Raw genomic sequence first — 12,257 nt, forward strand, 5'->3', positions numbered from 1 at the left:
CTTGAAGTGATGATATGTTGCTCCTCAAATGATACCCTAAAATATATGTGGCAATAAAAAGTAGCCAGATGGATGTCTCATAGTCTATGTCCCAAGGCACTGGCAAGACAGAGAGTGTTTCCTTCTTGCAGCTGTTTCTTTTTCCTGGCTGTCATTTATTTTGAAAGTCAGATTCAAAATAAGGTATTAAAGAGTTTTATAATGTGACAGGTTGATAAATACTATTCCTCTTCCGCTTTAAGTGATGGAAGCCAAATGATATTTGAAATCCATCCCCAAAAACAACTAGAAATTACGCGGCGTTGCACAGCATTGTTGCATTGCGCAGCATTTTTTTAAGGAGCAAATTCATCAGTATCAGTGTAAGCGATATTTTTCACATTTTCTGTTTGTTTCAAGTTACTACGTTGAATTCTGAAAAGTGCATGAATATATACTTTTGCAATAGCAGTAACGGACAATGGGTGGCACTATTTCGCTGTGAAAGGCTGTGTGCTTGAACCATACGGGCTGCAACAACAAGGAAGTGGCCGACTCACCAGTACGCTGTTGTCAAGATGGCACCGAGTGGACTGAAAGCGGTAGTTGGAGAGAGTAAGTCACACATTCGTCGTAATATTGTGTACTTTCAGAAGTTGTTTACGACTAAGAGAAACAGGTAGTTTATTCGAAAGTACGCCACAGGAGCTTGCGGTATTGACGCTCAACTCATTACACAAAACTCTTCTGGGGATGTTGGTCCATCAAAGGTTTCTTCCTGCTCCAGCACAAGTTAAAATGCTAAGATTACCCAAAGAAAAAAATGTTGTCGCCAGCCAAGTAGTGGATGGGAACACATCGTTGTGCTGCATGTTTTGTTAACTAATTTTTGTGACATTTGCTGAACATCAAAGGAGAAAATGTCGGGGCGTTGGTGACTGGAAATGTTGTGAGCGTCACGTTAACGTTAGCTAGCTAACCTAGAAGGAAGTTCGAACACTTCGCTGTGGTAAACAAACTATATAGATTTAACGTTTGTGCTGTAATGTTAAGCAATTAAACATTAATAAAATCCTAACTTTTGTTTTCACAGTTTTTTTTTAAATGTAACTGATATTTCAATAGTTTCTCGGGTGTCTTATTTCGTGTAAGAGATAACTATCGTTTCAATAACGTTAAATAAGTTATTATTTGAATGTTGAAAGTTGTCGCCTTTTCTTTAATTAATTTTAGATGTTACTTAACACAACGTGCATTCACAAATCTCCAAAATTAATTAATAAACATGTAGCGCCATGTCATGTTAGTATTTATCTGGCATTATATACAGTAGCTCAGGTCTTTTAAACTATTTAGCCTGTAACGTAAAGGTAAAATCTCAAAGATACAAGGTTTTCACTGTGTCAAAGGTTAGGAGATGTCTGATTGTAAATGCTGTTCTTGTGTAGAGTAAAAGTGTATTATGAACACACCCATCACTGTGAAATCTTGCTGAAATCTTAAGGTCTGTACTGGTAATACAAGTAAGTCTGACTTCGCAGATCAGACTAACAATGACTTGCTATTGCTTTTGCAAGGCCTCTGAAATTTTGCATTGAAATTGCCACTTATTTGTCTAGAATTTCCCTCGGGATCAATAAAGTATCTATCTATCTATCTATATAGCACATAGGAAGTCTACGAAAGGCAGTGGCATATGGACACTTCTCCTGAGAAATAAAGTTAAAGCATGGCACTGCGAGGGCACTCTCCATTGTCATTGCTGATAGTGTTAAATAAAATCTGTCATCAATCACAGTATGAAGTCAAATAAGTCCTAATCCCACTGTCTGAAGATCACACAAGCCTCAAGGGAAATTGGCATGCAGATATTTTTAGAAATTAACAAATACATAAGACAAGATTAAGATTGTTTTTAAGAAATGCCTTGATGACTGTCTGCTTTAGTGAGAAGATCCCCAGTTACAAGTAGTCATCTTTTCCAGTTCCCTTTGTGGAAGTAGCTTGAGTGCAAAACACTTGACAGTAGTGAATTTTCCACTTGGTTCAACATCTTGTATGGAAAAAAAAAAACATTAATTAACATTTACTTTAGTCTTAAGTAGTTTGGGCATACAGTTTCATGTTGATTGAGTGTTTGTACAGCCTAGATTATAGTTCCGCCCTTCAATCTCAACAGTCATGACCCAGAAACAAATCCACTATTCACTGAAATATTCAGGAATCACACCATGGAAACATTTCATAACATAGTGATTGCAATTGTTGTTAACTGAAGGTGAAGAAGATTAATGCTTCTCTTTATAATAAACCGCAGAATTCAGCCGGCGGTAGGTATGTAACCAGACAATTAGCGTGTTAATTAGACGTGGTATTAAGATTCTAGCAATGAGTCACTGCAGTGTTTCTCTGATGAGGTTAAACAAAAAGGTTGAGTGAAGAGCATGACATCACATAGCTGTAGGACTTCATTTTTACTTCCCTGTACTCTCCTTCCTTTCAAAGGGACGTCACCATATAGCTGAGGTGGTAATCCACCCAGATCATTGTGAGTAGATAATGCCCTACACTAGAAAAAAAATGACTTGTGAAATAGTGCCATTGCTCTTTTACCCTGAAAGCTAATGCTTGATCTTAGGGCGTTTTGGTCAAGATGGCTCAGTTCCGAATTGAAACCCTGCAGGAAACCCCCTGTCTTGCAGTTTGTTTCACCATTAGTATCAGCCTCAGCGGCTGTGCATATGAAGTCACTGGAACAACTGTGCTTTTTGTCTGGGTTTCACACACTGTTACTTCACCAGTATAACACAAGGAAGTTGCACTCATTCGAATGGGTTGGTAAATACAAGTGCTAAATGTGGGTTTTGTTTCTAGAAAGTTCCTGGTTCCTGATTTAGAGAGTTTTTGATACACAACTGAGCTTGAACTTTGTGCACTTGCTCTAAATTTTACTTGTCCACATGATTAGACTGTAGTCATCAAGGAAAATCCTGTCATTAAGCCAGTATTCTTTTGGTGTGCAATAGATTGAACTAAATAAACTTAGCCAAAGTTGATAGAGAAGAAGCTGTTTGTAAGTGAATTGTATAGATTATATTATAAATGACTGCTGGAACAAAAATTAGAAGTTTTCCAAATCATGGCTCTCACCTAAAAATATTATTATGGTATTATGTAATCTCTGTTTTTCATCCAGAAATGCCAGCTATTGACATATTTTTGGTTTTGCTAGAATCCCGCATAGATTTTTCTCAGAAGTTGTTCATGTTCCTGTAATATTTTCTTTTCCAACTACAGAAATCCTCAACGGGGTCATCAAAAGTGTCAGAAAGGATGGAGAATGGAAGGTAACAGTAAGACCTTTAATTTTCATTGAGAATTACTTTGTCAAACTGAATTTTTACCCCTGTTCATATTTTGTTTCTCCAGGTTCTTATCGTGGATCACATGAGCATGCGGATTCTGTCCTCTTGCTGCAAGATGTCGGACATTTTGGCAGAGGGGGTGACCAGTGAGTTGCAGTTAATTAATGGTCTTACATCCTATGGTCGTGGATGTCAAAAACTGCCAGTCTGGTGATATTTACAGTATATCTGTCTAGCAGGATTTTTGTCGTTCAGCTAAAATGTAGGAAGTGTCCCAGCCACGTACATACAGCAAGCAATACTACATACTAAATTGTCACCCTCTTCCTAACATTATATCTGAATAGCTATAAACTTTTTCAAGTAAACAGTGCCCTCTGTTCTCGGGGGGCATAAATGGTCACTAACTCATATGCAGTTCATCTAAACCCATATCATTGATACAATTTAAACTGACGAATTTTACCATGCCTGTCTAGAATGCTTATAAACAGTTGTAATTGATGTTAGCACTCACTAAGTTTGATTTTTCTGTGTTTACTGTATTTCATTTTACACCATAATGGTAAATGATGTTTTATTTTCAGTTCCATGTGATATTAATGAGATCAGGTTTTTTAGATTGTGATTAAAAGCCATCTGGTTTCTCCTTTTCAGTTGTGGAGGACATTAATAAACGAAGGGAGCCCATCTCCAGTTTGGAGGCCATTTATTTGATCTCACCAGTGGAGAAGGTTAGCTGTTGCCTTCTCCTCAAACTTGTTAAGATCTTGTTCATTACATTTTTCTCATGTTCTTCAACATTTAAACAAACATTTGTTTTCAATAACAGTCAGTCCATGCGCTCATTAATGACTTCAAATATGGTGCCTTTACGTACAAAGCAGCACACATCTTCTTCACCGACAGTAAGTATGTCTCTGTCTGTGTACAGTCATCATTAATGTCATTTTGAAATATCATGAAAAATGTTTTTAAACTGTAAACTTATTGATCACTTATTTTATAAATGCATTGTGCAAAAACATTCAAATTTCAAAATATATTGAATAATTACATTAACCTATTTCCATTTCTTATTTATTTGTTTGTTTGTTTGTTTTTGCTTCCATAGATTGTCCAGATGGTCTCTTCACAGAGATTGGCAGATCCAGAGTTGCCAAGGTTGCCAAGACTTTAAAAGAGATCAATGTTGCCTTCCTGCCGTATGAGTCTCAGGTAGAGAATTATCCCCTTTTCACTTGAACAGGTCAACCAGCTCCTGAGCAAATTAACTTTATCTGGTGAAAAGCTGCACTATTTTCAATGGCTAGTCACTACTTTTGTTTGTGTAGTGTGACAGGAAATGTACAGTGGGTTTGTCAAATGAAATTGTAGAGTGGGGTGACACTTCTTTTTAGGTTTACAGCTTGTTGTTGTTTTGTACATCATGTGGTCAAACTGAGTCAAACAGAGATCTCCCTCACCCCTTCAGGTATTCTCTCTGGATGACCCGACCTCCCTGTACTCCTTCTATAGTTCAAAGCCAAATGAGGGAAAAGACAAAATGATTGAAAATCTGGCAGAGCAGATCGCCACCCTGTGTGATACACTCAAGGAATACCCCGCTGTTCGTTACCGCAAGTATGGAAGCCTAGCATAAGTTGAAATTAGTTTGTCACTGAATTTGCAGATTCACTTGTTTACCTGTTTTCTCTAAGGGGACCAGAGGAGAATGCTAGACTGGCTGAAGAGGTCTACCAGCGCCTTAATGCTCACAAAGCTGACAACCCAAGCATGGGAGAGGTTAGGAACTGCTTATGCCACTGCCCACAACAGATCTTATGTGCTCTACCTTAACAATACAATTCTGTGACAAAAATTGGTCAGTTGAATCCTTGTGTTGATTTTTTTTTCTCTGCTAAACCAGCTTTTCTGTATAAGAGAAGACACTTCCTTTGGGACTCTACTTCTCTTCACCTTCACAAGTTGCAGATATTTCAATGGTTTCTGGGTTTTATTTCCCGTTGATTCTTCTTCTCACGCTTTGCTGGACCTTTCCCTTTTGCCTTTCTTCTGTTCTGTTTTTCTTAGCTGACATTTCCTTGCTGCTGAGATGGGTCTTCACAGGCATGTATTACTGTTTTCTTTCTTGTTTTCACACATCTGAATTACACTACCATGCTTTACTCTCTCAGCACTCTCTGTATTCTCTTTTTTTACTGCACTGGACATTGCAAGTATGCAGAGGTGCTGCTTCATACCGCATGAGACGGTGATATTGAACTGTACAGATAAAAGTTGATAAGACATTCACTGCATGAGGGAATTTATATTTCTTGTGTGCAGTTGACGAGATCCTAATTTATTACCTGTCTGTTAAAATAATTCAAGTCTTTGGTTACTAGTAGATCCCTTATGTTTATAGGGTCCAGACAAGGCGCGATCCCAGCTCCTGATTGTTGAACGGGGCTTTGATCCCATCTCGCCAATTCTGCATGAGTTGACCTTGCAGGCAATGGCCTACGACTTGCTAGATATCAAACAGGACATCTATACGTGAGCTGACATCTTTTTAGTTATCGACTGTTTGTCATCTGCTTTGCCATGTCAGTGTGCTCTCTTAGGCATACAGTTTTTGCTATACTCATTTGTGTTATATGTGTGTGGTTGCTTTTTTTTTTTTTTTAAGTTATCAGACAACCGGAATTGGGAATGCGAAAGAGAGGGAAGTGCTACTGGATGAAGATGATGAACTCTGGGTTCAGCTCAGACATATGCACATTGCAGATGTCACCAAGTAAGCTTTTCACAACTAGATGAGTATATCGGTCATATGTTCATGTGATTCAGTCTTACAGTCCTCTTTCCCCTCTGGTCACTGCTTTCACCTGGTTTTACGTTACCGCCTCAATATACCCATGTTACATTTTGTGTAATAGGTTACATCATATTTGGTGGAGAGCAACCAAAAGGATTCGTTTGTCTGGGACAGTCATATTGTAGCCATTTTGTCACAAACATGATGTAAACATTTTTTTTAAGAAATGTGCTAACTTATGGCGGCCATTTCCCTTTTAAACTAGTACATCACATTAGGTAAAACACAAATGTGAGTGGAGTGACTACGTGTGTTTACATAATTTTGATCTGTAAGGTATTTACACATAAACAACAAACTAGATTACAATATCATCGCTCAGTAATATTATTATAACTTATAAATATGCTCCTGCTCAAGCTGACTAATAATTTTCAAAATCTATTGTTGCAGGAAAGTGACGGAGCTTCTTCGCTCCTTTTGTGAGAGCAAGCGAATGTGCACTGACAATGTGAGTGTTTCCATGCAGTACTCACTCTGGTTCAGTTATTATTACAGATGTCCCTGATACAATATGAAGACTTTTTCAATGGACAGTTGTAATTTTGTTTAAAACATTTTGCATTTCAGGCCAACATAAAAGATCTCTCTCAGATGTTAAAGAAGATGCCACAGTATCAGAAGGAGCTGAGCATGGTGAGTGGATTAGAGGATGATGATGATAAAGAGTGAGGAGCTCCTTTATCCATTACATTGACTTTAGCCAATGCATTGACTGTCCATTATGACAGTGACAATCCCCCTTTATTTTCATTGAAGTTGCTTCAGAAAATTTCCTAGATTTCTCAGATCAGAGTTGTCAGTCTAGCTTGAAGCTCCAAAAAGAAGTTTAATAAGTGTATATGTCATGTGATAATGTTGATATAACCACCCTTTTTTTTCCATTCACAGTACTCTACTCATTTGCACCTAGCTGAAGCTTGTATGAAGAAATTCAAGGCCTCCCTTGATAAGCTTTGTGAAGTGGAACAGGTCAGTACCTTTATGTTGTGCACAATTGAAATAAATCTTAATAAATTAATTACGGTAATAAATAAATTTTTTGACAGTACTTTCATTTGACTCAGCAATTGGGTCTCAAATGGCGTTGTGACTGTAGCAATAAAAAAGCTCTGATATATTATTCCATGCATCAGTTAGATGTATTGTTGTATTGTTTTTAACTGTGGAGGTCCACTTCATTTCATCTACAGTTTTATGGCAGTGGGATGTGTGAATCTGTAGTTGTCTTGTACATCTATAGTTGGAGATTTAAATATAACATGATAATGTTTTCTTGATCCCTGAAGAGAAAAGCACTCATAGATTACCAGTGGGCCTTGTAACTTAATATTTTTGGAATATGTCTGCTCACACATTGTTGTCAAACCTGTCAGTCTGTAGTTTTAATATCACAGGGGATCAACTAAAATATCCCTCTGTGCTTGTCACTGACAGTAAGTATCTTAGAGAGAATGTCAGACATGGATTTACTCTGTCCCATTCACTCGGCACAATAATTGACCTCACCATGATAGCGTCTTTATTTATAGCCACTCTGGAGTATGTTCAAATGTTACTGGCACGATCTGGTGATATTTTAATGGAGAGCTGTAATCATAATATTGCATAAGAAGCTCGGGACCGGACATCAGCATCCTTAAATCTACAGAAATGCAGAAGGAGCTGTTATGTCACAACTGAATGTGAAGGCATTTTAATTACACACACGTACTACTTGGTAATGTAGAAATCCGTCCATCAACACAAGCCTGGGATAAAGCCAGAGTCCATATCAGTGTGGAGTGCCAGTGTGTTGTTTGTATGTGCCAGACATGCTTTGTCTCCATCAGGGGATGTTTTGTGCCGCAGTTAGCCTTGTATCAAATCACAAGCACACAGGAAATGATAAGCTATGCATGGTTGTGGCATTATGAGATGCAAGTGTTAATGGGGCCTTTTTATATGAGTGAATCACTTGGCTGCACTAATGGATTGTCAGCATGTCTGAAAGCCGCCTCTTTAATCCAGTGAGCATGTTTGGGCTCCAAGATAGGCAGTGTGATCCAAACAGCAACAGCTCTTTTTCAGCTGTCAGTTGTTTAAGTGTTCTGCATTGTTTGGACAGGCCAATCCAAACAAACAAAATGTACTGTGTTTTTATGCGCTCCTCTAGCCACTGCTCATGAAAAGTTTTTTGGTGATTGGCCCTAACAAGGCTTAGTCCAAATTCATCATAAAGCTTAGCAAGAGTTTTTAGGGAGGTCACACAGTGCCCAGGATTGCATTAAAATAAAATCCCAAAGCTAGATGTAAGTATAAAAGTCCAAGTTAAGTGGCTAATATTTGTCACTATTTTTGACATACTGGTCGTTAATGGATTACAAATGAAATTCTAGATGTTAACTGCAATCTAGGACATTTTCTTGACTGAAAGAAAAGTCTAGCATAGTCACAGAATAGAATAGACTAGGCAAGTCATCCTCCTGTCAGCTGCTCTGAGGGTCAGTTGTCAGCTGATTTAAGCTGTAAATGGCAATTTAGTCTTCAAGTGCAGTCAATGGTTAACTATGGTTGTCTTTCACAGGACCTGGCAATGGGAGAAAATGCAGAAGGGGAACCTTTGAAGGATGCCATGAAAAGCATTGTTCCTGTGCTCCTCAACAATGAAATTGAGGCCTATGACAAAATCCGCATCATACTGCTGTACATATTCCACAAGAAAAAAGGTGTGTAATTAAATTTTGTATTTTAATGAATGTAACAATTTAAAACCAACATTTTTGTGGATAAAAACGTGTATTTGTCGTTAATTATATGGCTTTATATGACGAAAATCTGTGATATGAAGTGAATAGCAGAGATCAGGTATTATTTCTCTCACCATTTTCAGTTGTTTTTGTCTTGTTATCCATGTAGGCATTGGGGAGGAGAACCTTGCTAAGCTCATTCAGCATGCAAACATACAGAATGACAGCAGCATCATCACCAACCTGCAGAACCTTGGCTGTAACATTATAGCTGGGGTGAGTATCTTGATTCAGTTTGGTTACAGTCTCAGTATTGTTGTAATATAAAATTATTCCCTGAGTATTTGTTATGTTTGTCATGTGGTTTTTTTTTTGTTTTTTTTTTAGGGCCTCAATTCTGGGAAAACACTGCCAGAGCGGAAGGAGCGCACAGAGAGCACATATCAGCTCTCCAGATGGATACCCATCGTCAAAGACATTATGGAGGTATTAAAGCCAAAACAAGGTTTTTGATGTTGCTATCACACCTACTCGGTTTTGCTTTCAGCTTTTTATGCTTTCTGTGTTTCTGTATTACAGAATGCCATTGAGGACAAACTGGACAGAAAGCAGTGGCCATTCATCTCAGACCCTGCGCCCATCAACACAACTCAAACTGCAGTCAGGTGGGTGCTGGAAACAGAAGAGAAGGTTTTTATGATGCCCAAACAGCACATTGGTACTTTCTTAGAATTCACAATGGCGAGGAAGTTGTTTATGAGTAATAAACCAAATTTTGAAAAGGAACTCAAACTGTACATGTCACTATAATAATAACTTCCATTTAGCCAAAAATTAGACTTAATTATACCTTTTTCTTAAATTACTCTCAAGTCTTCACTACATTAAGTCTGGACATACCACATGGAAGTAAACTGCAACTTGACCGTAAGAAATTCCAGTTTTCTTATGTTCTAAGAAAATATTTAAAAAAATAATGTTTAAAAAATGTATTGTTGCTTTTGTTTAAAAGAAACAAAAATGTCAAGTGCAGTAGCAGACAGATTAACATTGTCAAATTAAAGCTTTCATCCCTGTAACTGAGTTGGAGCCAAGCTTTTGACAGTGAGTTGAAAAGGTGAAACTTTGCTGTGAATATTCTATAATCCCCCCAAGGGAATTCCTGCCATGATGATAGGGCTTATACAAACCACTCCGATGGACCTGGATTCACTCATAATCTGCATAATGCACAATGCTTGTCTCATGCCTTTTTAGTAAAGTGCAGAATTAAAACAGAGTAACCACTAATATTAACACTAGATCATAGGAGGGCTACATAAAACCGGACATGGCAGCTGGAAAAGAGGTTAATTTGACATCTTAGCAGATGTAGTAAGCAAAGCATTATAATGAAAATATAAATGCAATGTATACTTGAACTTGGTGTTTGACCTGCAGAGCTATTTGCACTCTGCTACTCGTACTCTTTAAACACCTCCAGCTGATTGAGATTTGTAAACCATTTGCCTCCAGACTTAAATCAGGTTAACTGATTAATAGGATTTACACATTCATATGTGATTTCATGTGAATACTGTACCAAAGAAAAGCATTGCATTTTAATGTTTAATGCATTTCACTGAGGTAGCTGCTGTTATTGATTATTGATGATTATTGATGGGTCATTTCAGTGTAATGAAACTGGCTCACAAACAGATGCATTACTTGTTGCTTAAGTATTGTTTTCTTTTTTTTTTTTTACAGCAGTGCACGTTTTGGACACTGGCACAAAAACAAAACTCCAGCAGAATATCGCTCTGGCCCTCGACTTATAATATTTGTGATTGGCGGGGTGTCCCACTCAGAGATGCGCTCTGCCTATGAAGTTACTCGAGCCACTGATGGAAAATGGGAAGTGCTGATTGGTAAGCAATAGCTATTAATGAACAAACAAATGTAGTGTTAGAGTTTCTGACTTTTGTTATTATAAATATTTTTTTCTTCTTGACAGGGTCATCCCATATCTTGACTCCAACTAGCTTCCTTAATGACCTGAAGAGTCTGGACCAAGTTCCTAATCCTGATTGTTAGATAGTTTGACCATCTAACATTCAGCACACTGGAATAAGGGTTTGGTGTTACGTCTGAGATGATTCATTGCTAGTCTTCTGTCAAAGTGCTGTGACATCTGAAGTGAAATGTGAAGATGAATTTTAGATGTAGCAATGGAAGGAAAAACTTGTGATTCTTTATTTTATTTTAGAATGTTCTTTTTATTATATGTTGCAAATTGGGTTATGTATACTGTTGTGATTGAAATTGTATTAATATATTAGATATTATTAATATTTTGATCGTTTTACTGCTCTCATCCAAATTATTATTTTTGTTACTGCAAGATATATATTTGATTTACTAAATTTTGTACTCAAAGCTGTAATTCCCACTAAACAGGATCAAAAATATTGCTCAAGCCTAATGTAGATATAAGTCAAGTGAAGTATGTACCATATATTAAGTGGCATCAAGTGTGGCATGCCTTTCGTTTCTCTCTTCCTCCAGGTATCCTTTTCCCCTTTTCTGGGAAATTTAATAACAGACAAAATGTCTCAACTGCTGTCTTAAAAAATCTTGCACATTTACTGTGTACTTTAATATATTGCTGGGGGGAAGTGTGGTGTGTGTTTGTTTCTCTGTTGTTTAAAATGAGAAATAAAAGAAGCATGAAATTCACAAGTGTGCCGTGTACATGGTATTTGAGAGGACTTTCAGTTGGCATAAAAAGTTGTTTCTAGAGTGAACCCATAGTATAGTACAAAAGTGTTGTGTATCCTCCCAATAACTAAGTTTATTCTGTTAATCTCAAAATTACAATCTGGTCATATGTCTACTTGCACCATATATAGAAAATGTGGGGGCTTCAAAATGCAAACATGAACTTTACAGTGTTACTTCAGAAGGGAGACCATGTACACCTACCAGTGAAAAAGATCATCCCTGTCCATGTGGAGGATTATGTTTTCATCTGGGATTACAGATGGTAATATTAAGATAGTAGCACTGGTTGGGGCTTTAATGGTAATGGTTAATACTTGGGACTTAATTCTATTTAAAAGCCTTCCACAGAGCCATATCCAGTACACGTTTGGAGTCGCATCAGCTGGGATCATCATTTCCACTGCTCAAACAATTGCTCCATCAAAGAAGTATTGAATGGGCTCTCCATCAATGACAGGAAGCATTTTTGTGTTACTTTCTGTTTTGTTTTCACATTTTATCTAACTTCTAGCTGGGGACATTTTTCTGTATTATTTTTCAAAATGGCAGCTGCTGAAATGGATC

The 12,257-nt window shown here is 37.4% G+C and overlaps 1 protein-coding gene across 1 annotated transcript; it reads left to right on the plus strand.

Moving 5' to 3' along the window:
* The first annotated feature begins 449 nt into the window (after nucleotides 1-449).
* stxbp2 (syntaxin binding protein 2) lies at nucleotides 450-11,648 on the plus strand. The gene is made up of 19 exons (XM_046414724.1): nucleotides 450-594; nucleotides 3,277-3,326; nucleotides 3,409-3,490; nucleotides 4,002-4,078; nucleotides 4,177-4,252; nucleotides 4,459-4,562; nucleotides 4,819-4,967; nucleotides 5,045-5,129; nucleotides 5,752-5,882; nucleotides 6,016-6,123; nucleotides 6,598-6,655; nucleotides 6,775-6,840; nucleotides 7,096-7,176; nucleotides 8,771-8,912; nucleotides 9,103-9,209; nucleotides 9,321-9,419; nucleotides 9,513-9,598; nucleotides 10,680-10,840; nucleotides 10,927-11,648. Exons 1-19 carry the CDS (start codon nucleotides 558-560, stop codon nucleotides 11,004-11,006), a joined length of 1,779 nt encoding a protein of 592 aa, XP_046270680.1. The 5' UTR covers nucleotides 450-557; the 3' UTR covers nucleotides 11,007-11,648.
* The last annotated feature ends 609 nt before the right edge of the window (nucleotides 11,649-12,257 follow it).

Source organism: Scatophagus argus, chromosome 16 (genome assembly GCF_020382885.2).
Source record: "Scatophagus argus isolate fScaArg1 chromosome 16, fScaArg1.pri, whole genome shotgun sequence".
In the NCBI taxonomy this organism is placed as follows: domain Eukaryota; kingdom Metazoa; phylum Chordata; class Actinopteri; family Scatophagidae; genus Scatophagus; species Scatophagus argus.